At 44.7% G+C, this 25,026-nt stretch overlaps 1 protein-coding gene across 1 annotated transcript in view; it reads left to right on the top strand.

Moving 5' to 3' along the window:
• Positions 1–25,026, top strand: part of cped1 (cadherin-like and PC-esterase domain containing 1) — a 58,402-nt gene that overhangs the window by 15,813 nt on the left and 17,563 nt on the right. Inside the window, exons 5-12 of the mRNA XM_038995667.1 lie at positions 856–986; positions 1,084–1,159; positions 3,080–3,244; positions 3,397–3,501; positions 5,727–5,881; positions 7,172–7,242; positions 9,351–9,537; positions 10,280–10,457. Coding sequence (XP_038851595.1) covers positions 856–986; positions 1,084–1,159; positions 3,080–3,244; positions 3,397–3,501; positions 5,727–5,881; positions 7,172–7,242; positions 9,351–9,537; positions 10,280–10,457 — 1,068 coding nt within the window. The remainder of the gene's footprint in view (positions 1–855; positions 987–1,083; positions 1,160–3,079; positions 3,245–3,396; positions 3,502–5,726; positions 5,882–7,171; positions 7,243–9,350; positions 9,538–10,279; positions 10,458–25,026) is intronic.

The raw sequence follows: 25,026 nt of genomic DNA, 5'->3' as shown, positions 1-25,026 counted from the left end.
TGTATAAGAAATGTGTTATAAAAATAATTGTATATTATTTCATTTTCAAGCTAAATGGATGTTTAATGATGTGATGGAAATGATATTTGTCTAAGACTGTCTGAGAAAAATGACGAAAATATATACATTCCTGAATAGTACGATCGCAGCCATTATCAGATATTATTTCTAGACAAATCAAAGACAATTACAATACTGTTAAAATGGTGTTTCAATACATTTTAATTTCTGAAAGCTTGCCGGGCCAGTGAACGAAGTTGCAAAATCACCCATGCGCGTGCATGTGTTGCTGTGGACCAGCCAAACACGCCACATGCTTCGGATTTGAGCACAGTAATGCCTGATTCCCAACCCTGTCCAACCGTCACTCACTGGCGCCTTATTGGGATTATCTCAAATGAAATCTGTGTCTGTCAGATGAAATGTAATCTAACTAGATTAGATCTATTAGATGTAATATTGATGGGACTGAGAGAGTGGTTGGAGTTTTCATCTGTCATATCAAAACTGGGGTTGTGGATTAGCGAATGTGGACTATTACTGCCACCTGTTGGAACAGAGTATCAAGTGTTTATTTTGCCGCAGCAGTGCGTAGCATGTGATCGATTCCTTTTAAATATGACATGGAATCTCTCCATACGAGCGCGAATCAGTTATTTATTTGACTGATACTGAGGTGTTATAATTAAATTGGACTCTATCCAACTGCTGGGTACAGACTTGAACTTCTTCAGACTTTTTTTTAACACTGACAACTTTTCTCTCTTTATCCTCCCCCTCTCTCTATCCCATTTGCTCTCTCTTTCTTTCTGTTTTTCTCTTTTTTTTACCCTCGCTTTCTCCTTCTCTTCTCAGCTCAAGCCCTTTCTTCTGCAGCAGCTGGGTCCTGATGCATCCCATGAGGCCTTGGACCATGTGAAGGAGGTCATAGGTCAGGTGTTGAGGGTGGCAGCATTGACCAATGAGGAGCCTAGCTCTCGGCACAGGTTAGCCTTCCTTGGATCAACCTCACAACTGTTCAATTATTCATCTTTGTACATCGTTCTGATTTGTCACTATTCTGTGTGACTGTTTCTCCTGTAGGTGGTGTCTCCTGTGTTTCCAGCTGATGACATTCACTCTTCAATTCAGTGGTTCCCTTCTGCCTATCATAGTGAAGGTAAGAGGGGGTGCTTGCTTGGTCGGCACATTACTACTGTAGCCGGTCTCTACTGATGCTGTTTTAGAGTAGTCACTAGGTGGTGCCATAAGACTGTGAGATTGCAACATTCAAACATGTCAACATGCACTATATATCCAAAGGTATGTGGACAGCCCTTCAAATGAGTGGATTTGGCTATTTCAGTCACATCCTTTGCTGACAGGTGTATAAAATCGAGCACACAGCCATGCAATCTCCATAGACGAACATTGGCAGTAGAATGGCCTTACTGAAGAGCTCAGTGACTTTCAACGTGGCACCGTCATAGGATGCCACCTTTCCAACAATTCAGTTTGTCAAATTTCTGCCCCGCTAGAGCTGCCCCGGTCCACTGTATGTGCTGTTATTGTAGAAGTGGAAACTTTTAGGAGCAACAATGGCTCAGCCGCGAAGTGGTAGGCCACACAACTTCACAGAACGGGACTGCCGAGTGGTGAAGCACATAGCGCGTAAAAAAACGTCTGCCCTCGTTTGCAACACTACTGAGTTCAAAACTGCCACTGGAAGCAACGTCAGCACAATAACTGTTCGTCGGGAGCTTCATTAATTGTTTTTCCAATGTGCGACCGAGCAGCCGCACACAAGCCTAAGTTTACCATGCGGAATGACAAGCGTCGGCTGGGTGGTGTAAAGCGGCGGAAACGCGTTCTCTGGAGTGATGAATCATGCTTCACCATCTGGCAGTCCGACAGACTAATCTGAGTTTGGTGGATGCCAGGAGAACGCTACATGCCCCAATGCATAGTGCCAACTGTAAAGTTTGGTGGAGGAGGAATAATGGTCTGGGGCTGTTTTTCATGGGTCGGGCTAGGCCCCTTAGTTCCAGTGAAGTGAAATCTTAATACTACAATATACAATGACATTCTAGACGATTCTGGGATTCCAACTTTGTGGCAACAGTTTGGGGAAGGCCCTTTCCTGTTTCAGCATGACAATGTGCACAAAGCGATATCCATACAGAAATGGTTTGTTGAGATCGGTGTGGAAGAACTTGACTGGCCTGCACAGAGCCCTGACCTCAACCCCATCGAACACCTTTGGGATGAATTGGAACGCAGACTGCGAGCCAGACCTAATCGCCCAACATCAGTGCCCGACCTCACTAGACCTCTTGTAGCTGAATGGAAGCAATGTACCAACATCTAGTGGAAAGCCTTCCCAGAAGAGTGGAGGATGTTATAGCAGCAAAGGGAGGACCAACTAGATATTAATGCCCATGATTTTGGAATGAGATGTTCGACAAGCAGGTGTCCACATACGTTTGGTCATGTAGTGTAACTTCCGAGTTGAGCAGAGAAGAGAGAGTCAGTATTTTAGCTGTTGTGCTGCATACATGTGGGTTGCATACAAACACACATGTGCACTCACACACGCACATACCCATGCATGCACACTGCTGAGTGATACAACTAGTCGCAGTTATAAAAGCCATTTCACTTAAAGGGCCTCCCTTGAAGTATTTTAATTGGTTTGACCCAGAGATGCCTTCCCCTTTTTCCAGATTCCAAACATGGTGTCCATTGGTTCCACTCCTATAACCCGAGCCACTAATAAACATGATGATGTTTCCTTCTGTAGGCTGTATAGCCTGTTCCATGTACTCATCTTAGGGAAACCAACATGTCTCTTAAGGTTCAATGTGACCAATTCCTTCCTTGAATTCCCCTCATTGCTTACACCTCTCCAATACGTTCAGACCTCTAAGTGTGAGTCAGGGTAGAGGGAAGGGAGCAGGTCATTGTGTTGGCACCCATTCATACGTTTCCGAAGGTATTAAGATAACTCATATATCCACTAGGTGGCAGAACATGCTTACTCTCAGTACAGTCCCTTAATGAAAGCCATTGCTAAAAGTTTCCCATAATCCCTGTCTGAAAGGCTGAGACTGACCTGCACTTTGATGGGCTGAGGGACCCCGGGTTTGACGGACAGATCACAAAAGAGTTCATCCTGGAAGATGCTCTTCTCTTCCTGCTCCCAGCACACAGTGGACAGGCCAGACGGAAGAGCCCCTCACACAGCGAGACAGACGATGGACAGAGGGTAATAAACAACTGTGTTTAACTTAATAAATCACTCAATCTATGAGGGCAACGACGATGGACTCTTTTTAACATGACAATTTCAGAGGGAAATTTGTATGGGTATCATAATTCCACTGATCTTCACAATTTGTTTTGTGTGTTTCTGGTCAGTATGGTGGCTGTGGGGGGACATACGGTCTCTGTCTACCAGAACACCAGACTCTCCTCCTACTCCAGTTCGTCCGTCAGCTGAGGACACCGGGGCCATTTGAACTGGTAAACCTCTATTCCACATTACTCTCTGTTACAGTGCATTCGGAAACTATTCAGACCCCTTGACTTTTTCCACATTTTTGTTACGTTACAGCCTAATCAATCTACACACAATACCCCATAATGACAATGCAAAAACAGGTTTTTAGAAATGTTTGCAAATGTATTAAAAATAAAAACTGAAATATCACATTTACGTAAGTATTCAGACCCTTTACTCAGTACTTTGTTGAAGCACCTTTGGCAGCGATGACAGCCTTGAGTCTTATTGGGTATGATGGTACAAGCTTGGCACACCTGTATTTGGGTAGTTTCTCGCATTCTTTTCTGCAGATCCACTCAAGCTCTGTCAGGTTGGATGGGGAGCGGTGCTGCACAGCTATTTTCAGGTCTCTCCAGAGATGTTCGATCAGGTTCAAATCCGGACTCTGGCTGGGCCACTCAAGGACATTCAGAAACTTGTCCCGAAGCCACTCCTGCGTTGTCTTGGCTGTGTGCTTAGGGTCGTTGTTCTGTTGGAAGGTGAACCTTTGCCCGAGTCTGAGGTCCTGAGCGCTCTGGAGCAGGTTTTCATCAAGGTTCTCTCTGTACTTTGATCCATTCATATTTCCCTCGATCCTGACTAGTCTCCCAGTCCCTGCCGCTGAAAAACTTCCCCACAGCATGATGCTGCCACCACCATGCTTCACCGTAGGGATGGTATTGGTCAGGTGATGAGCGATACCTGGTTTTCTCCAGATGTAACGCTTGACATTCAGGCCAAAGAGTTGAATCTTGGTTTTATCACATCAGAGAATCCTGTTTCTCATGGTCTGAGAGTCCTTTAGGTGCCTTTTGGCAAACTCCAAGTGGGCTGTCATGTGCCTTTAACTGAGGAGTGGCTTCCGTATGGCCACTTTACGATAAAGGCTTGATTGGTGGAGTGCTACAGAGATGGTTGTGTCACGTTCCTGACCTTATTTCCTTTGTTTTATCTTTGTTTAGTATGGTCAGGGCGTGAGTTGGGGTGGGCAGTCTATGTTATTTGTTTCTATGTTTAGGGTTGTTAACTAGCCTGATATGGTTCTCAATCAGGGGCAGGTGTTTTACGTTTCCTCTGATTGAGAACCATATTTAGGTAGGCTGTTCACACTGTTTGTTGGTGGGTGATTGTTCCTGTGTCAGTGTTTTCGTTCGTTCGTTTCGTTCATGTCATTCGTGTGTTCCTTCCTGTTCGTGCGTTCGTGTTATATGTTCACAAGTTCAGGTCTGTTAACGTCGTTTATTGTTTTGTAGTTTGTTAAGAGTTTTTCCGTCTTCGTCTTTCTTTAATAAAACAAACATGTATTCAACCCACGCTGCGTTTTGGTCCGATCCATGCTCCTCCTCAGACGAGGAGGAAAACGACCGTTACAGGTTGTCCTTCTGGAAGGTTCTCCCATCTCCACAGAAGAACTCTGGAGTTCTGTCAGAGTGACCATCGGGTTCTTGGTCACCTCACTGACCAAGGCCCTTCTCCCCTGATTGCTCAGTTTGGCCGGGTGGCCAGCTCTAGGAAGAGTCTTGGTGGTTCCAAACTTCTTCTATTTAAGAATGATTGAGAACACTGTGTTCTTGGGGACCTTCAATGCTGCACATTTTTTGGTACCCTTCCCCAGATCTCGGCCTCTATATAATCCTGTCTCGTAGCTCTAAGGACAATTCCTTCGACCTCATGGCTTTCTTTTTTGCTCTGACATGCACTGTTAACTGTGGGACCTTATATAGACAGGTGTGTGCCTTTCCAAATCATGTCCAATCTATATAATTTACCACAGGCAGACTCCAATCAAGTTGTAGAAACATCTCAAGGATGATCAATTGAAACAGGATGCACCTGAGCTCAATTTCGAGTCTCATAGCAAAGGGTCTGAATACTTATGTTCATAAGGTATTTCTGTTTTTTATGTGGAATACAGTTGCAAACATTTCTAAAAACTTGTTTTCGCTTTGTCATTATGGGGTATTCTATATAGATTGAGGAGGTAAAACAAATATTTAATCCATTTTGGAATAAGCCTGTAACATAACAAAATGTGGATAAGGGGAAGGGGTCTGAATACTTACAAATGCACTGTATAGAGTATAACCAGATTCATTCTGAAGCATAATGTAATCAATGTTACAGAACACTTGCAGTGATTCCAGATTGTAATCATGTTATTTAGAGTGTCTGTATTCCCAGTAATTGAAAACCTGTCTATATCCAGCTTTATCCCGCAGCTTCTCCACAGCGCTCTCCTATCCAAGACTTTCTCTTTCGATCGTTCCCTAGAGCGGAGGAGTCTGGGAGTGGGCTGCATTTCTCAGCATTGTTGGACAGAGTCTGTTCTCATTATACAGAGCAAAGGAACCAGACTTACAGGTGAGCACAAGCGTGCACGCACACACACACACACACACACACACACACACACACACACACACACACACACACACACACACACACACACACACACACACACACACACACACACACACACACACACACACACACACACACACACGTCAATCAGTTCACATGAGGTTCTGTTACCTTGCTCAATCCCCTTGGTGTTGTCTTACTCTCCATATATTTGGAAAGGATTGACCAAACAAAAAAAACAGACAAAATGACTGGTCTTGGGGGGAATAAACTTGGCTGAATTTAAGGATGGTTTTCGTTCCCCAACCTCTCCTAAGCATCCCTTCATTAAGGCCCTGGCACATGTACGTTAGTCTGGCTGTAGCAGGAGAGAGGAGCTTCAGGCCCAATCCACTCAAACTGGAACAGAATTAGGTTAAATCCCTTCTTGGCTGGGTACTGGCTCCACTGGCGGGCCCCATCTGGCCTCCCATCCTTCCCAGGGCTGTGGCACGGAGCTGGGCTGCTGGCACTCAGAACACAGCCTCCCTCTGCCCTCGGGCTGGGTGGACTTCTGGGGCTGAGCACAGAGCTAGGAGCATGTAGCACACTCACGGGCAGGGAACCAGGCGGAATGATGGGAGGAAAGAGAGGGAGGTAGTGGCGGAATAGGGATGGTAAGGGGTAGAGGAAGGGTTGGTGATGGAAGGGTTTGGAAGAGGAGTGGAAGGGGAACAGGGTGCTGGATGTGGGAAGTGGAGGAAACTGGTGTGGAGGAGAAGAAAAGGGAGAGTTTATCAGGCTAGAGAAAAGGAGGGAGTATCTGGAGAACAGCCAGTATAATTTACTTTGATTGGGTGAGGGTTATAACAATTGTTGATAATCACCTCTGGACCTCTTGTAGGCTAGGAACCAATTGGAGTGTTGACGCTGGCCAGGAAAGTGTGTGTGTGTGTGTGTGTGTGTGTGTGTGTGTGTGTGTGTGTGTGTGTGTGTGTGTGTGTGTGTGTGTGTGTGTGTGTGTGTGTGTGTGTGTGTGTGTGTGTGTGTGTGCGTGTGATCACCATATGTGTGTTTTTACTATATCCATATTTATGAATTTGTGCAGTTGGTTTGTGTGAAACTGTGAATGTGATTGAGAGACTTATAAAAAAGGTCAGTTTATTAGAGGGCTTAAAGTCTGTCATCGCTCTTTAGTTTTTTTTTATTGCAGGGACAATCCTCAGAATGACTGAGTGGATGTTCCCATTATTCCCTGTTCCAATGGGACATTTTTTTCAAAATAATGACAGTCTTCCATGTTTCTCATAGGACCAATGAAGCAGAGACACAGACCGGGTGGGACCAACACTCAGGCTCCCAGGACCTCCCTGGAGACAGAGGTGAGGCGCTGCTCAGGTGTTGGCTAATTGGCTGGCTCTGGAGCACCTCACCAATAGGATGCATAGAAATGGATTGGAATTAGAATGCTGTATATCTCAATGGTTTGAAGTGTGACGCTCTGAGTTCACCAGAGCGTACGTGTCTTTTTGTAGAGCAAAACTGTTTGTGGAAGGTACTACACTTAGCACAGACCCTCTCGCTCACTCAACATTGTCGATATACGTCTAGTTTCCTTATAGGCCTATTTGGCAGGGAAACTGTGAAGCCAGCTATTTAGCCTATTTCTGTTTGAGTCTTTTATTAAAGAATGTGAAACAATGTTTCTGTTTGATACTTGCCATTACATCATGCATAGCTTTTATTTATATGGCCTAAAATAAATGTGTTCATATGAGCAGAATGTTGTAGGTTATAGCATACCTAATTTTGATCAGTTATAAAAAAAAATAATAAGAATAATTTAATGCCGAAAAAATGTATCTCGTAAAAGGCCGACATTTCAATTTAAAAAATACTGGATGATAGTCTATGATAGTCCAGCAATCGAATTGCAAGTCTTTCTTATGCAAATAATCCAAATATTCTGCTTAAAATTATCTTGCACTGCTACCCTCATTATTCATTATTCTCAGAGGAGCAGAACAAGCAATGGAACCCGAATTTATCCTCTGTGCGTGGAAAAATATCCTGGCGCATGAAAGCTACACCAACAGATTGGAACGACAGACCGCAAATAAATCCTTCGGGAAGTGCACGGAATATGATGCTTTCGAATGCCGAGGGCGCATTACCCTCACTGACGGCGTTAACTCCAAGTTAATCGAACGATTTTCATACATATGACGCCTTTATAGTAACCGGTTGATCAGACAATAAAAAAAGAAGCATCTGTACCTTTTCAGACAGTCAAATTCTGCTCGGGCATAGAATGTTCGGTATTGTTTCCCTGACAACAATAAACGTTGCTGATTGATGTGTTGTTTCTTGTTGTTTTTTATGGTATGGTAGATGTGTTTTCTTTCTACTAAAAGTCATTGTATTTAACGAACTTCAAAGTACTTTTTGGAGTGAGTGGTCTGCGCGCAAGCAGCAGACAGGCAGGCTGCTTACAGGTAGCTCGAGATAATTTCATTGACAGTTTTGGTTGTCCTAGTGATGGACTTTAGCCCCGCTTCAGAAGCGGCATTCCTTTACGGACAAGTTAAATGCCCGTTCAGAGAAGGTTTCGTGACGGCATTTAAAAAGCCATAGTGTACCCTTTCAGACAAACAAATGCTGTAGCTGAGGCGCGTTCAAGGCGCCACACTTTATATACCCATATTAACGAATTTATGTAGGCCTAGGCTACAATATTCTGCCCATATGAACAACGTTTACTTTAGGCCATAGCAATATTTTAGCTATACATGATTTAATGAAAAGCAGTAAACATACACCTCATGAACACAAGCATGCAATAGTTAACATACACAACATTGTTTCACATTCTTTAATAACCGACTCATAAACACAATCATGCAATAGGCTACAGCTGGGTTCACAGCTTCCCTGGGAAACTCGATGTATTGTAGCCTCACGCGGACGACAGAGCAGAGGAGTTGGCTTCTGCTGCAGTGTTCAAGGTAAAATATTAGCGTTGTGGCGGTGCTTCGGGCAAGGGAGGGTGGGTAGGTGGTCCTACTGTGCCCCCTGCATCTGCAAACTGCTTGAGGTTGGCACACACCAGAGTCAATTGCCTCCACAGGAAGAGAGCATTCTCTGGGCTTGTGCTCAACACGTGTGGACTTTGTTATGAACATTCCTCCCATTACATAGTGTGTGTGTTGGTGTGAATGTCTTTATCTTTAATCCCTTTGAATGGACACACACACACACACACACACACACACACACACACACACACACACACACACACACACACACACACACACACACACTGAGCATGCATGTTTTAGATAACCATCTTTGTTCTTTGATGCTCCTTCTGATGGTTAAATGTGTAACAGTATTCTGAAAATGAAAAATACAGCGGGACACGGTGTGATTTATGCAAGCCTTTTTATCTGTATATAATCCATTCTCTCTCTCTCCCTGTGGTGTGTATCAGAGCGGTGTGTGGACCCCCACCTCAGACAACTGTACACAGACCCCCCTCTGACCCTCAGCCCCCCCTTCAGTCCCTGGGTGAAGGACTACCGTGCTGAGGTCCCCTTTGACGTGGTGACCCTACGCCTCCGCCCTGAGCCAATCAGCCCAGCCTGTCACATACACCTGGATGAGCACAGAGGACCTAGGTGAGACCCTCCCAGCCATGACCTTTCACCCTGTGAGTCACAAGCTGGGCTTTTAAATGTAGCTGGGTCACATTCGGTGAGATGGTAGGTGTTAGCAGTCATATAGTTAGATCTCCAACAAGCCCTTTCACAGGTTAAATGGATCTTGTCCTATATTGCTTACACCTGCCCAGTCTTCAGGTCTATAATATAGACGTAAGTGAGTTATACCATCTGAATTCTGGGAATGTGTGTTTTCAGTCCAGTGTTTTGGTTAGGGCATATTTCCATGTCATTCTGAGTTTTAATCTGTGTGATTGTAGAACTCTGTTTCTTATGTCCGTAGCTTTGATCTCAGCAGCCAATCCCTGATTAGCACCCATTAGACTCAGTAGCACTGGGGTCAGAGGATTGACCTCTGACAGACAGACAGACAGACAGACAGACAGACAGACAGACAGACAGACAGACACAGACAGACACAGACAGACAGACAGACAGACAGACAGACAGACAGACAGACAGACAGACAGACAGACAGACAGACAGACAGACAGACAGACAGACAGATGTAAGATGGCCATACACACACAGCGCTAAACGTGACATTTAGGAATGATTCTATAATCTCCCCTCTCTCACCATCCTGTATGTGTGTTTTCATATCTCTGCTCTGTGTGTGTGCTTATGCTTATGTGTGTTTCATCTCCCTGGACCTCTCTGGACCTTGTTTCTGAGAAGCTCTGCCTCTGTTTTTCCACAGAACAGCAAACTACCCGGTCGGCCTGGGCAACAGCATAATCAACATCCTAGTGACGGACGAGTCGCTCACCACAGAGCCCGAGCTCATTGTCATGACAATATACACTCTGCACATGTACCGCGAGAGCCGTCCCAGCCTGCCCATGTTTGGGGAGCATGTGATGTGTGGCTTCGTGCAGGTACGTGGTGCGGCGGGCAGGGTGTTTCTACACGCTTGTAACTCACTACCATACACTCACAGATGGACAAGCACTGTCAGAGACCTGGGCCTGTATTCACAAAGTCACAAGAGTAGGAGTGCTGATAGAGGATCAATGTTTAGTTTTAGATTATAATGAATAGCTGTATATGGATAGGGGTGACCTGATCCTAGATCAGCACTTTAAGATATGTTTTTTTTTCTCCATTATGAGTAAAACAAGCTAAAAATGTAAGGTTAGTGGGACTTCATGTTCCCCATCAAGTTAACCAAGAGTGACTTCCTGTCTGGGGTTCACTGACTTTACTGGAGGACCACGTCAGAGGAACACAAAATACAATTTCCCTAATCTCTTACCATATTCAAATGAGACGCACTATTGACTTTTACAGAGCCATGGTTTCAATTCCCAGAGCATGGGAAGTGTTTCCTTCTATGAGCAATGTTGGTCTGGCACCCAACACAAGTTTCATAGCATGTAAACAAAGGAAAATCAATTAATTCGGTTGAGAAGGAACCGTGCGGTTCCTTCGTTTTTACAGCATTTGTCATTTCGGCGGTTGGGTTCCGCCGAGGGAGCCTTCGCGGCTGGTCTGTGTAAAGTTTAGTGTCGGTTACGGCCGCGAATGGCGTCGAGAGGCAGTGGAGCAGCAGCAGTGTCGAGATACAGTTGGTTGATATTTCGAAGCCGGTATTTTCCAGATTACCGTTGGAATGTGGAGGAGCGGGGTCGGCGGGAGCCGTAAAGGGATTGAGAGGGTCTGATGTTCCCATGAGTTCCTGTGGCAGGGGCTATATTTGAGCTTTCACACCCCAGTAAGAGTTTGATTTGGGATGTGGTCCAGGACGCTCTGTCCCTCCCTCACCTGACCCCCCCCCCCCCTCCCTTAACTCTTCTCCAAACCTCCCACCCTATCTCCTGATGCATCTTGGGTATGAGGGTGGCGATGGGGCAGTGTCCCGGGGCGGGGCAGGGTTGATGGAGCGGACCCTTAACTGACCAATCAATTCAGGGATATGAGCCGTTAAGAGGAGGAGCATTTCTGGACATTACAGTGAGTGATAGAAACAGTTGGGGACAGTGGGGTAAGTTAAGTCAATTATTTATGTTCAGTATCACTCCGTCAAGGGAAATATAGTATTCTTTCTAACAATGATATCTACATAGATTTTAGGATGTTGTGTCTCCCTGGAAATAATCAGAATCCATGTAAACATTACAGTTTTGAAAACATAGCTTGTCCCCAAATGTGGTCTCTTGGCACAACTTATGTGGTAAATTAAGCCTCCTACACATTTCTGTACTGAATGAAATATTACCACTACATTTTTAAAACCATGTCTATCTTTATTTCCCAAACACAATTCAACACAATCACAAGCACTTTGTCTTTTAATCATTTTAAGCATCTTTTGACACACCTAACAAATACTTTGTACTTAAAAAAAAAAACACTTAACAAAGGCCAGGCCCTGGTGTTACCTCATCCCAGTGACAATGCCTACCATTACGCCTGGGAAGAAAATACTTACATTTGCTCAACTTGCCATTGGCTCAACCATTAGCTCAACTGACCCCATGGCCATTGGCTCAACTTACCCCAAGGCAAACATTTGGACTATATTAGCCCACACAGCTACAAGGATGCACTTTTATACTAGGTTTAGGACCCATATTGAAGCTTATACAGACCCCAACTGATGGGGTAAATTATCTACTTTGGTTTAAATACAAGCGTCATGGAACTTCTAACACAATACATTCATTTGACATGGTGGAAATCTGTTTTCTTTGGACCTAACTTGCTTACCTCTTTTTCCATGTGTGTTTTTTCCTTCAGACTCCATGAAATGATGCCCTCTTCCTAAATATTTGGTCAAATTATACATTTTGTGTATGGTTTCCTAGAAACAAGGGTGGCTCAACTTACCCCTTTGGCTCAATTTACTCCACTCTCCCCTATGAATCTTCAAACATGCATACATACTTACACACACGGGAAACCACTTCTGAGCCTCATATGGACACACACATACTATATAAATACACACACACACACACACACAGCTCATAACAGCCCCTGACGATTTTCCCTTGCTGGTAGTGTGAGGGCTGTGGTTATTATGGTCCATTGGGAAGAGCTGACTGTCTCCCAAATTGTTATTGTGGTCACCAAGCGGTCCTCACATCCCAGCAGGCATAAACCATCCTCTCCCATAGAACATGTGGTCCTGTTTCTGGTCAGAAGCGAACAAGAGAAAAGAGGAAAAACAGACTGAATCCTTGACAAATTGTTCACACAGCACAGCCAACAATGATTTCCTGGTGCTATTTGCTATCGCACTGGATTATAAACGCAGCAGAAAAAGAAACATCCTCTCACTGTCAACTGCGTTTATTTTCAGCAAACTTAGCATGTGTAAATATTTGTATGAACATAACAAGACTCAACAACTGCGACATAAACTGAGCAAGTTCCAGAGACATGTGACTAACAGAAATTGAATAATGTGTCCCTGAACAAAGGGGGGGTCAAAATCAGAAGTAACAGTCAGTATCGGGTGTGGCCACCAGCTGCATTAAGTACTGCAGTGCATTTCCTCCTCATGGACTGCACCAAATTTGCCAGTTCTTGCTGTGAGATGTTACCCCACTCTTCCACCAAGGCACCTGCAAGTTCCCAGACATTTCTGGGGGGAATGGCCCTAGCCCTCACCCTCACCCTCCAATCCAACAGGTCCCAGACGTGCTCAATGGGATTGAGATCCGAGCTCTTCACTGGCCATGGCAGAACACTGACATTCCTGTCTTGCAGGAAATAAAGCACACAAACAGCAGTATGGCTGGTGGCATTGTCATGCTTGAGGGTCATGTCAGGATGAGCCTGCATGAAGGGTATCACATGAGGGAGGAGGATGTCTTCCCTGTAACGCACAGCATTGAGATTGCCTGCAATGACAACAAGCTCAGTCGGATGATGCTGTGACACACTGCCCCAGACCATGACGGACCCTCCATCTCCAATCGATCCCGCTCCAGAGTACAGGCCTTGGTGTAACGCTAATTCCTTCGACGATAAATGCTACTCCGTCAAATGGGCACAAAACTGCGACTCGTCAGTGAAGAGCACTTTTTGCCAGTCCTCTCTGGTCCAGCGACGGTGGCTTTGTGCCCATAGTCAACGTTGTTGCCGGTGATGTCTGGTGAGGAACTGCCTTACAACAGGCCTACAAGCTCTCAGTCCAGCCTCTCTCAGCCTATTGCGGACAGTCTGAGCACTGATGGAGGGATTGTGCGTTTCTGGTGTAACTCGGGCAGTTGTTGTTGCCATCCTGTACCTGTCCCGCAGGTGTGATGTTCGGATGTACCGATCCTGTGCAGGTGATGTTACACGTGGTCTGCCACTGCAAGGATGATCAGCTGTCCGTCCTGTCTTCCTGTAACGCTGCCTTAGGCGTTTCACAGTACAGACATTGCAATTTATTGCCCTGGAAACATCTGCAGTCCTCTTGGCTCCTTGCAGCCTAAGGCACGTTCACACAGATGAGCAGGGACCCTGGGCATCTTTCTTTTGGTGTTTTTCAAAGTCAGTAGAAAGGCCTCTTTAGTGTCCTAAGTTTTCATAACTGTGGCCTTAATTGCCTACCGTCTGTAAGCTTAGTGTCTTAACAACCGTTCCCCAGGTGCATGTTCATTAATTGTTTATGGTTATTTGAACAATAATAGGAAACAGTGTTTAAACCCTTTGCAATGAAGATCTGTGAAGTTATTTGGATTTTTACAAATGATCTTTGAAAGACAGGGTCCTGAAAAAGGGACTTTTCTTTTTTTGCTGAGTTTAGTAAGTGTACGTTGTGTAGTAAGCTGTTAGTAGCCCATGTGCCTAACTCTAATAATTTGCTCCCTTTTCCCCTCATAACTTAGCCTACTGTTCTGACTTGCTGGTGCACATTTAGTCTATAGCCTGTTTTAGAAAAATTTCATAATTTAATATTGTAAGAGCTTTCATTGTCTGCTTATATGCCCCCTTTACGGTTCTCCTACGGTTCTGACTTGGTGTACAGGGAGAATACTGATAATACTGTAAGAACGGCCCATGTTCTGAATTCTATCACTGTATATTTTATAAAGTATAGAATTTGTCCCTTTGCAATTGTGTGTGCAGCTGGTATGCCAACTTTGTGTCCTTGGTGTTGGGCCTGTTGCTACGGTTGTCCTCCCTATGCCTCCTCAGGGTCACTACAAGGTGTCTGGGTCTGGGAAAAGACACTGTCTGAACCGCCCTACATTGTCCACTGTACCTCATTCTAACTCATTGACCATACCCCACCACAGCTGGTACACTCACTTAAACACATATGCACTCACCCACACAGCTGGTGACCCCTTCGGTGTGTGGATGGGGGGTTACAGGTGTTTTACTCGTCTTGGGAACAAGGTCGTTGTGGAGGAATAGACACACACCCTTCGTCCTCCTTTCATCTCAGTGCAAGGTGATACTGCTGTGTGTAGGCGTATTATGGGTTGGCGTCACAGGGTTGTGTGTGTGTGTGTGTGTGTGTGTGTGTGTGTGTGTGTGTGTGTGTGTGTGTGTGTGTGTGTGTGTGTGTGTGTGTGTGTGTGTGTGTGTGTGTGTGTGTGTGTGTGTGTGTGTGTCAAGAGCATTCCATTCACCCATACACCCAGTCCAAACTCGGCCTCTAGCACGTCTGAGAGTAACCACTCCTGGTGGATCAAATGGACTAATAGGATGGTGGTTGTGATTCCCTTTAGGCAAAGTCAAAAAAGGTTACATTAATTATGATGATGATGATTATATCTAATGTGGATATTACAGTCACCTCCGAAATTATTGGCACCATTGATACAAATGAGCAAAAAAGACTATGTATAAACTAATAATACAAATACTGAGCTATACTGAATGCTCAAAAATATTGGGGATTTATATTACTTTAGATTTTTTTTTAGCAAGTAATCTTTTTTCTTCTAAAAATGAAAGGTATCAAAATTATTGGCACCCTTGTTTTCAATGCTTTATGCACCCTCCCCTTGCGAGGATAACGGCACTGAGACTTTTTCTAAAATGTTTATGAAACACATTGGGAGGGATCTTGGACCATTCCTCTTGGACCCATTCCTCTTGGACCCATTCCTCTTGGACCCATTCCTCTTGGACCCATTCCTCTGCGCTTATGGACTGCCCTCATCAAATCAAACCACAGACTTTCAATGGGGTTCAAGTCCGGACACTGAGATGGCCATTGTAAATTGTTGATTTTGTGGTTAATTAAGCAATTCTTTGTGGGTTTTGATGTGTGCTTGGGGTCATTGTTTTGCTGGAAGATCCACTTACAGCCAAGTTTCAGCCTCCTGGCAGAGGCAACCGGGTTCTTTGCAAAAATGTCCTGGTACTTGGTAGAGTTCATGATGCTATTGACCTTAACAAGGGCCCCAGGACCAGTGGAAGCAATATATCCCCATAACATCAAATATCCACCACCATATTTTACAGTAGGTATGAGGTTATTTTCTGCATATGCATCACCATTGGTTTCTGTGGGCAAAGACCTCTATTTTCCTCTCACCTGACCATAGCACCCGGTTCCAATCCAAGTGCAAATGCCGTTTAGCAAACTCAAGTCTAATTGTGGATTTGGATACTTGGATGCGAGCAACCAAGTCTTCCTCTCTGTGCATGGGGACAAGATACACTTTATTTACCCGGGTAGTTTGCCACTGTTCCAGTGGTTTTAAACATATTAATTATTGTCCTAATAGTAAATAAATAGCTATTTTTGTACCCATTGCCTGATTTATGAAGGTCAACAACCATGGTGATGGATGACAACTGGATTTTATTTGCATGTTACCTCATTTTTATACCCCAGTGAAACAGGAAGCCATGGAAGGCCACAATACAGTTCCTTAAACTGAGATTAATTTAAAAAATGTAAATGTTATTGCATATTTTGTTTTCTTTTCTTTATAAGAATCATTAGGAATTTGTTTTGAGAATCTGTTGTATTACTTTTCAAACAAAATATCTTACTCTGAGCAATTGGATTAGTATAAAATAATATACTTTTCAAATTTTCCAAAGTGTTTTTTTTAGCATTCAATATTGCTCAGTATTTGTATTATTTATTTAATACATCATTTTTTTGCTCATCTTTATCAAGAGTGTAAATCATTTTGGAGGTGACTGTAATATCCACATTAGATATATTAAAAACCACTTTTTAATGAAGTTTGTGGAAATGTGGAATGAATGTAGGAGAATATAACTCATTTGATCTGGTAAAAAGATAATACAAAGATAAAATCATGCGTTTATTTATATTTTGTTTTTGTACCATCATCTTTGAAATGCAAGAGAAAGGCCATAATGTATTATTCCAGCCCAGCTGCAATTTAGATTTTGGCCACTAGATGGCAATAGTGCACGTGCAAAGTTTTAGACTGATCCAGTGAACCATTGTATTTCTGTTCAAAATTGCCCAAATGTGCCTAATTGGTTTATTAATCATTTTTTAAGTTCATAACTGTGCACTCTTCTCAAACAATAGCATGGTATTCTTTCACTGTAATGGCTACTGTAAATTGGACAGTGCAGTTAGATTAACAAGAATTTAAGCTTTCTGCCAGTATCAGATATGTCTATGTCCTGGGAAATGTTCTTGTTACTTACAACCTCATGCTAATCATATTAGCCTACGTTAGCTCAACCGTCCCGTGGGGGACCCACCGATCCTGTAGAGGTTTTAATTAATCCTCATCATTGTAATGAATGTAATCTGTTTTGACTCGGAGCGTAAAGGGAATCCCAACCACCGTCCTATTCCTCTGTCTCATCCATCAGCCACCAGTCAGGAAGGGTTACTATCAGATGTGCTAGAGGCTGATTTGGGACCGGTTGTATGGACAAATGGAATGCTGCTGACACATATCACACATCCAACCCTGTGACCCCAACCCATCCTACTCCTACACCCAGCTGTATCATCTTGCACTGGGATGAAAGGAAGGGTGTGGGTCAACATGTGTGCCATTTTTTTAAACATCTTTTTCAAATGCCAATCATTTAGGAGGTGACTGTATATGAATGGAAGGTGAGCTACAGTAAGTTCCCCCTCTCTGTCCTGTAGGACATCCCATTTGGATAGAGGTTCAGAGGCTCCTAGAACCTCTTCCTCCCTCTATCCCCTCTCTTCCTCCCTCATCCCTCCATTCCTCTCATCCTCATGTGATGGAGTCTTCTCAGCATCCTGCCTGGGCAGACCGTTTGATCTGTCTGTGTCACTTAAGACCTCTGTCTATCTGTGTTATGATGATTTGATTTGATTTGCCTCACCATATCAACAAATACGGCTAGTAACTCAGCTTTCACTCACTCACTCACTCACTCACTCAGTCACTCACTCACAACTCAACTTACTTGGCTCCCTGTACCAAAAGACAGCTACAAGCTCATGCTATGCTAGAGGGACTTTGGCAAGCGATACCATCCCCCCCCTTGATGTACAGTTCACTCACTCACTCACTCACTCACTCACTCACTCACTCACTCACTCACTCACTCTCTCACTCACTCACTCACTCACTCACTCACTCACTCACTCACTCACTCACTCACTCACTCACTTACTCACTCACTCACTCACTCACTCACTCACTCACTCACTCACTCACTCACTCACTCACTCACTCACTCACTCACTCACTCACTCACAACTCAACTTACTTGGCTCCCTGTACCAAAAGACCGCTACAAGCTCATGCTATGCTAGAGGGACTTTGGCAAGCGATACCATCCCCCCCCTTGATGTACAGTCTGAAATAATTATATTTCCACAGCATTTGATGGGCATTCTTGGTGCATGAATGTGACATGCAGACATAACCAAATTGCAGGGCCTGTCTAGCACAGCAAATTGTTTTTCAAAGTTTGATCTGAAACACAACTTTTCATTGCTCCTCCTGATCCTGATCTGCTTGGCTCAGCGAGAATTAATTTATTTGCCATTTTAGAAGTGAAAGAATCGAATTGTCACCTACACTCTCTCACTCACACACACACACACACACGCACACACACACACACACACACACACACACACACACACACACACACACACACACACACACACACACACACACACACACACACACACACACACACACACACACACACACACACACACACACACACACACACACACTCACTCACTGAGAGATTGTGGCAGAGTATAGATAGGAAGACTTGGGCCAGTCCGGGTGGTCTGGGGTATAACAACACTAGAGGCTTAATGCTTTCCTTCTGTTCTGAAGTCAGTGTGAGAAACACCCAGAGACTGGAGTCTCTACAAACCACGAGCGTGCTCTCACAGCTCTGTGCTTCACCACACACACACAGACACACACACATTCATGCTCAGACATACATTCACAAATCAGGCAAACAGTTTCACCCCCCCCCCCATGTGAGCCATGCTGTGGAAACCATTAAGGGATCAGAGACGAGAGTGGCAGAGGAGAGGAATTATTTTGATGCCAGAGCACATTCCCATTTCCCTCATTCTCTCCCAGTCCCCCTGCCCCCACCCCCTCTAATATCACCATCTAGCCCCTCTCTTTATTTCTCTTTTAACACAGCTTAGGGACTTTCCATATCAAAGTGACCTGAATGCATCACCTGTCAATTAGACCAGCTGAGGCACAGCAGTGAGAAGAGGGCCAGGATTCTGCAATATGTACACCATATTGAGGAGGGTTTTGGCTCCTGATTTTGCTCTTATAAAATAGATGATTTAAAGAGGGGATATCATGAGGACGGTGATGGAATGTATTTAGTGTCAGACGTACAAAACCTTGATTTAAATTGCATTGGACGAAGCCTTATGTCGTGTTTTGGGAATAATGAGGGCTAACGAGGGCTAATTGCTGAGAGCGTCTGGTGTAGTCGTTAGCAGTGTGACCCCAGGGCAAACCCAGTATAAACTCCCTCTCCGTACCACAAGTCCCCACGTTTATGTGTTCCACCCATAGGAAAGGAAATCCATAGTATTATGTTCTTACTGAGGGATATTTCAGATGTGGTTGCTCATTCTCTTAAGCTGATGTAACTCTCCAATGCGAACTCTGAAAGTCCAATATGTGGTTCTCTGCTTTGTGCAATGTTGTACTTTGTCTTGTCCTGTTGTGTGCTGTTTTGATGTGTCTTTTTATATTTCACACTTTCTATGAGGTGATGGCGTTTTCGTTGATCTCCGACACAGGTCTCTCTGCTCTGCAACCTGCCCTGTACATCGATCTGCCATGCATTAGAGCGTTGGCCAGTAACCGAAAGGTTGCTGGATCGAGTCCCCGAGCTGACAAGGTAAAAATCTGTCCATGAGCAAGGCAGTTAACACACTGTTCCCCGGGCGCCGAAGACGTAGATGTCGATTAAGGCAGCCCCCTTCGCACCTCTCTGATTCAGAGGGGTTGGGTTAAATGCGGAAGACACATTTCAGTTGAATGCATTCAGTTGTACAACTGACTAGGTACCCCCCTTTCCCTTTCCATGTCACTGACAACCACGCTCTGCTAACAACTACTATCTCATCTGCTCCCCTCTTCCGCTCAAATTCTAGTCGTTCACTCTCTTCCTCCGTGGGTCAGAGAGAGAGCAAATGAGGGAGATATTGTCCACTCATCCTACATGGGGGGCAGGAGAATTGGGCCCTAGAACAGGGCCTCCATTGATGCGGCATGTGGGGCTTTTGAAGTGCTATCATGTGAAGGCTCAGGGCTTCAGTGTTCGTATCAGCAGGCTGTCTGGCTGTCTGATGCTGCTTGGTTATCTAGCTATGTTGATAGCCACAGGTGGGAATGGGAAACTGACTGAGGGTGGATCTCAATAGTCTGGAGTAGCTTCCTTGTCTCGTATCCCATCCTCCGTCTGTATTGACTTCACAGAGCTGGTGTTCTTATGCCCAGCCATGGCTCACTTATGAGGACTGGTACACTCACCCCGTGAGAAAGTCCAACCAGGAGCACTTTCTGTTATTACAGAAGGAGGACTACCCTTCCACACACACTTTTATATCTTTATATGTCCACTGTTATGGCTGGACACGTGTTCAGTTTATTCCATTACTGTCTCATTCAACCCTCCCTACATCTCCTCCACTTCCCATTCCATCAACACAGGCAAGATCGCGGCTCTGTCGCAGTTTCCCAACCCTGGTCTCCACACCTATCCTTATCCCGTCTCGTGGAGGGAAACTAAGCATTTATTTCCTGGTGTTGTTGTCAAGGGGGGGCTTTGTGGGAGTCTGGCTCTTTGATGTGCTGCAGCTGTGAATTCCACCGAGGCCCAGTCCCAGAGCTGATCCACAGAAGCTAGCTCTGTTACTCCCCCCCCCACCCCTCTCCTTCCTCGCTCAGCCCAGGAGTGTGCCACTTCACTCAGACAATGGCTGACTTCATGCTCCCTCCCTCCGCTCCCGTGTTATCATACTGGAGCGGAGGGAGGGAGGGGGGAGACGGAGTGAAGAGGGGGAGACGGGTCTTCTCATTAAAACCCCTGTTAGTCCTCCTCAGTCCAATAAAAATAATCGCTGCTGCTGTGTTTGATCTGGTTTGATCAGTCAGAGACGATGAGGGGTGATAGACATTCTAAGAAACATTCATTAAATGGTTTGGTGCTTTTATCTTTTAGGGGAGAAATAACTTTGTCGGGTTAGAAGACCCCCCCCCCATTGACCCTTGTTACCCTGTGTATGTTGAAACCCTCCTCTCCTCTCTGTCTCTACCACTTGCCTTTCTAGCTTCTCTCTCTCTCTGTGTGTGTGTGTGTGTGTGTGTGTGTGTGTGTGTGTGTGTGTGTGTGTGTGTGTGTGTGTGTGTGTGTGTGTGTGTGTGTGTGTGTGTGTGTGTGTGTGTGTGTGTGTGTGTGTGTGTGTTTCCTTGCCGTTGATAGGGCCAGTCTGGGTGGGATGATTTAGGGGTCTGTGATTCAGGGCGAGGGGTTAACACCCGCGGTCATCCCCTCATAATTCCCTACAGCTGCTCTAACCTAACAGGTTGCACAGAGAGGGGATGATATACAGAGAGAGATTGAAGCAACTAGAGGGACAGTACCAGTCAAAAGTTTGGACACACCTACTCATTCAAGGGTTTTTCTTTATTTTTTATATTTTCTACGTTGTACCCTTTGCCTTGATGACAGCTTTGCACACTCTTGGCATTCTCTCAACCAGCTTCACCTGGCATGCTTTTCCAACAGTCTTGAAGGAGTTCCCACATATGCTGAGCTGCTTTTTCTTCACTCTGCGGTCCAACTCATCCCAAACTGTCGGGTGATTGTGGAGGCCAGGTCATCTGATGCAGCACTCCATCACTCTCCATCAATCTCCTTCTTGGTCAAATAGCCCTTACACAGCATGGAGGTGAGTTGGGTCATTGTCCTGTTGAAAAACAAATGATAGTCCCACTAAGCGCAAACCAGATGGTATGGCGTATCACTGCAGAATGCTGTGGTAGCCATGCTGGTTAAGTGTGCCTTGAATTCTAAATAAATCACAGACAATGTCACCATTAAAGCACCATCACACCTCCTCCTCCATGCTTCACGTGGGAACCACACATGCGGAGATCATCCATTCACCTACTCATCTCACAAAGACACAGCGGTTGGAACCAAAAATCTCAAATGTGGACTCATCAGATAAAGGGCAGATTTCCACCGGTCTAATGTCCATTGCTTGTGTCTCTTGGCCCAAGCAAGTCCCCTTTTCTTATTTGTGTCCTTTATTAGTGGTTTCTTTGCAGCAATTCGACCATGAAGGCCTGATTCACGCAGTCTCCTCTGAAAAGTTGATGTTGAGATGTGTCTGTTACTTGAACTCTGTGAAGCATTTATTTGGGCTGAAATTGCTGAGGCTGGTAACTCTAATGAATTTATCCTCTGCAGCAGAGGTAACTCTGGGTCTTCCTTTCCTGTGGCGGTCATCATGAGAACTAGTTTCTTCATAGCACTTGATGGTTTTTGCGACTGCACTTGAAGAAACGTTCAAAGTTCTTGAAATTTTTCAGATTGACCGACCTTCATGTCTTAAAGTAATAATAGACTTTAATTTCTCTTTGCTTATTTGAGCTGTTCTTTCCATAATATGGACTTGGTCTTTTTCCAAATCGGGCTATCTTCTGTATACCAACCCTACCTTGTCATAACACAACTGATTGGCTCAAACGCATTAAGAAGGAAATAAATTACACAAATTAACTTTTAACAAGGCACACCTATTAATTGAAATGCATTCCAGGTGACTACCTCATGAAGCTGGTTGAGAGAATGCCAAGCTGTCATCAAGGCAAAGGGTAAATACTTTGAAGAATCTCAAATATAAAATATAGTTGACTTTTTTGGTTACTAGTAGGTTGTGTTATTTCATAGTTTTGATGACTTCACTATTATTCTACAATGTAGAAAATAGAAAAATAAAGAAAAACCCTGTAATGAGTAGGTGTGTCCAAACTTTTGACTGGTACTGTACCTACTACCTCACGAATGCACACACACACACACACACACACACACACACACACACACACACACACACACACACACACACACACACACACACACACACACACACACACACACACACACACACACACACACACACACAGGCAGTAGGTTGTCTGGTTCATGAAGATCATTGTGGTAATGGTGTGTTTCCTCGTGACTATGGGCACATGGAGGTCCAGAGAGCAAGTCTTAGGTAAACTTGGCAATGCCCACATTTCCACATTTCCACTGTCCTGACTTAATTTCCCGCTCCTCCAACTCTCCCAGCACCTGTCTATGAGGGAATATCCTAACTTGGGAATATCGCTTACCTGGCAACCACAGGATTCCCAAAACCGGAACTTTCCTAACGTCATCCTCCAGGAACCAACACAACCCTCTGTCTTCCCTCTTCTCTCACCCCTCTGTTCCTCTCACGCTCTTTCTCTCGCTCCATCACTCTCTCACTGTTTCTCTTTCCACTGTTTCCCCTCTGGATCAATGCATGGGCCTCCTTGCTGTTACACAGTTAAATGAGGATGGTTGTCATGAGGACATGACAGATCTCTGGTCATGAAGGAGCAGTTAGGCTTAATGGCGTCACTCCTGGATCGCTGTTATTCCCGCTGGTGTCCCTGGCTGCGTTCCTGGCACGGGGAAATGGGAATGACATCTGAGGAGAAGCGAGGCCAGCTCATAGTGGAGGGAACCCATAATGTTAAGATGTGTGAGTGTGGATTGTGTTGGCAGGGAGAGTGAATTGTACAGTTTAAGGCTCGTTTTCACATAGGAAAAGACACTTGAATTTTAAGGCACATTAACAAGCGTATAAACATGCATGTATGTTCGCACACACACAGAGAGAGAGTAGGCTATCACAGGATTGGTTTTAAAGCTGTGTTTTGTTTGGCCTTGCAGTTTGATTATACAGTAGTACTAGAGGTCGCTTGTACATTAGCTGACATAACACTCACAGACCCTCTTCCCTTAGCCTCTTGTTCAGCATCCATCTCACTCTTTTTCTTTTAACCCCCTTTCTCTCCATCTGACACCCCCTTGTTTCTCTCGGATTCTGTCTGCCTCTCTCTCTCATTCGCACTGAGCACACACACCTCTGCATATTTTTTTATTACCTTTATTTAACTAGGCAAGTCAGTTAAGAACAAATTCTTATTTTCAATGACGGCCTAGGAACAGTGGGTTAGCTGCCTTGTTCAGGGGCAGAACGAAAGAGTTTTACCTTGTCAGCTCGGGGATTCGAACTTGCAACCTTCCGGTTACTAGTCCAACCCTCTAACCACTAGGCTACTTGTCGCCCCACCTCTGCATGTGTTCCTGTATGCGTCTGTTTCCTCATTAGGCATTGTTTCTGGGTGGTATTGTAAACTGGTAATGAGTTGTGTACTGTTGTTCTGATCAGAGGGTAGATGTGTGGGCGTTCCGCTGCCAGAACCCACTGTTCTCCTCCGTGCCCCCCCTTCCCCCCTGGAGCCGAGTCCAGCAGGCGCGGGGTTCTGCGGTTCCTCCAAAGGCCCGATAAACCATGTTATAAATCGGTTATAGGAAATGTATGCATTTGTCTCTGTGTGTGTTCTATCCCAATGTAAATTTGAGCCCACAACAACCTAATTTAACCAGTCAACAACTTACGTATGAATTATCTCACTTAGCCAAAACCTGTAGCTCTCGTTACTATGAACATACACAAGCTCCAATATCTAGCATGTACACAAGTCAAAAAAAAATATTAAATACTATTTAAATCACTAAAAATAACAGTACACATTTCAGTACTTTTGCTTATAATGGAATATCTGAGGTCTTAGACAGTGGTGGAATGTTTAGGCCCTGCCTGTGCAAAGAAAAGCCTCCCTGTCACCAAAGCGTAAACATTGCTCTTTTGCTTTTACACGTTGCTATGGTAACGCCAAGCATGTCCAATGTGGCGGTGTGGACTGTGGAATGCTGTTCAGCAGCAGACATAGCCTTGGC

This window comes from Salvelinus namaycush, chromosome 6 (assembly GCF_016432855.1).
Source record: "Salvelinus namaycush isolate Seneca chromosome 6, SaNama_1.0, whole genome shotgun sequence".
Lineage (NCBI taxonomy): Eukaryota > Metazoa > Chordata > Actinopteri > Salmoniformes > Salmonidae > Salvelinus > Salvelinus namaycush.
Note: the sequence above shows the minus strand (reverse complement) of the source record. Positions and strands in the feature narration are given on the sequence as shown.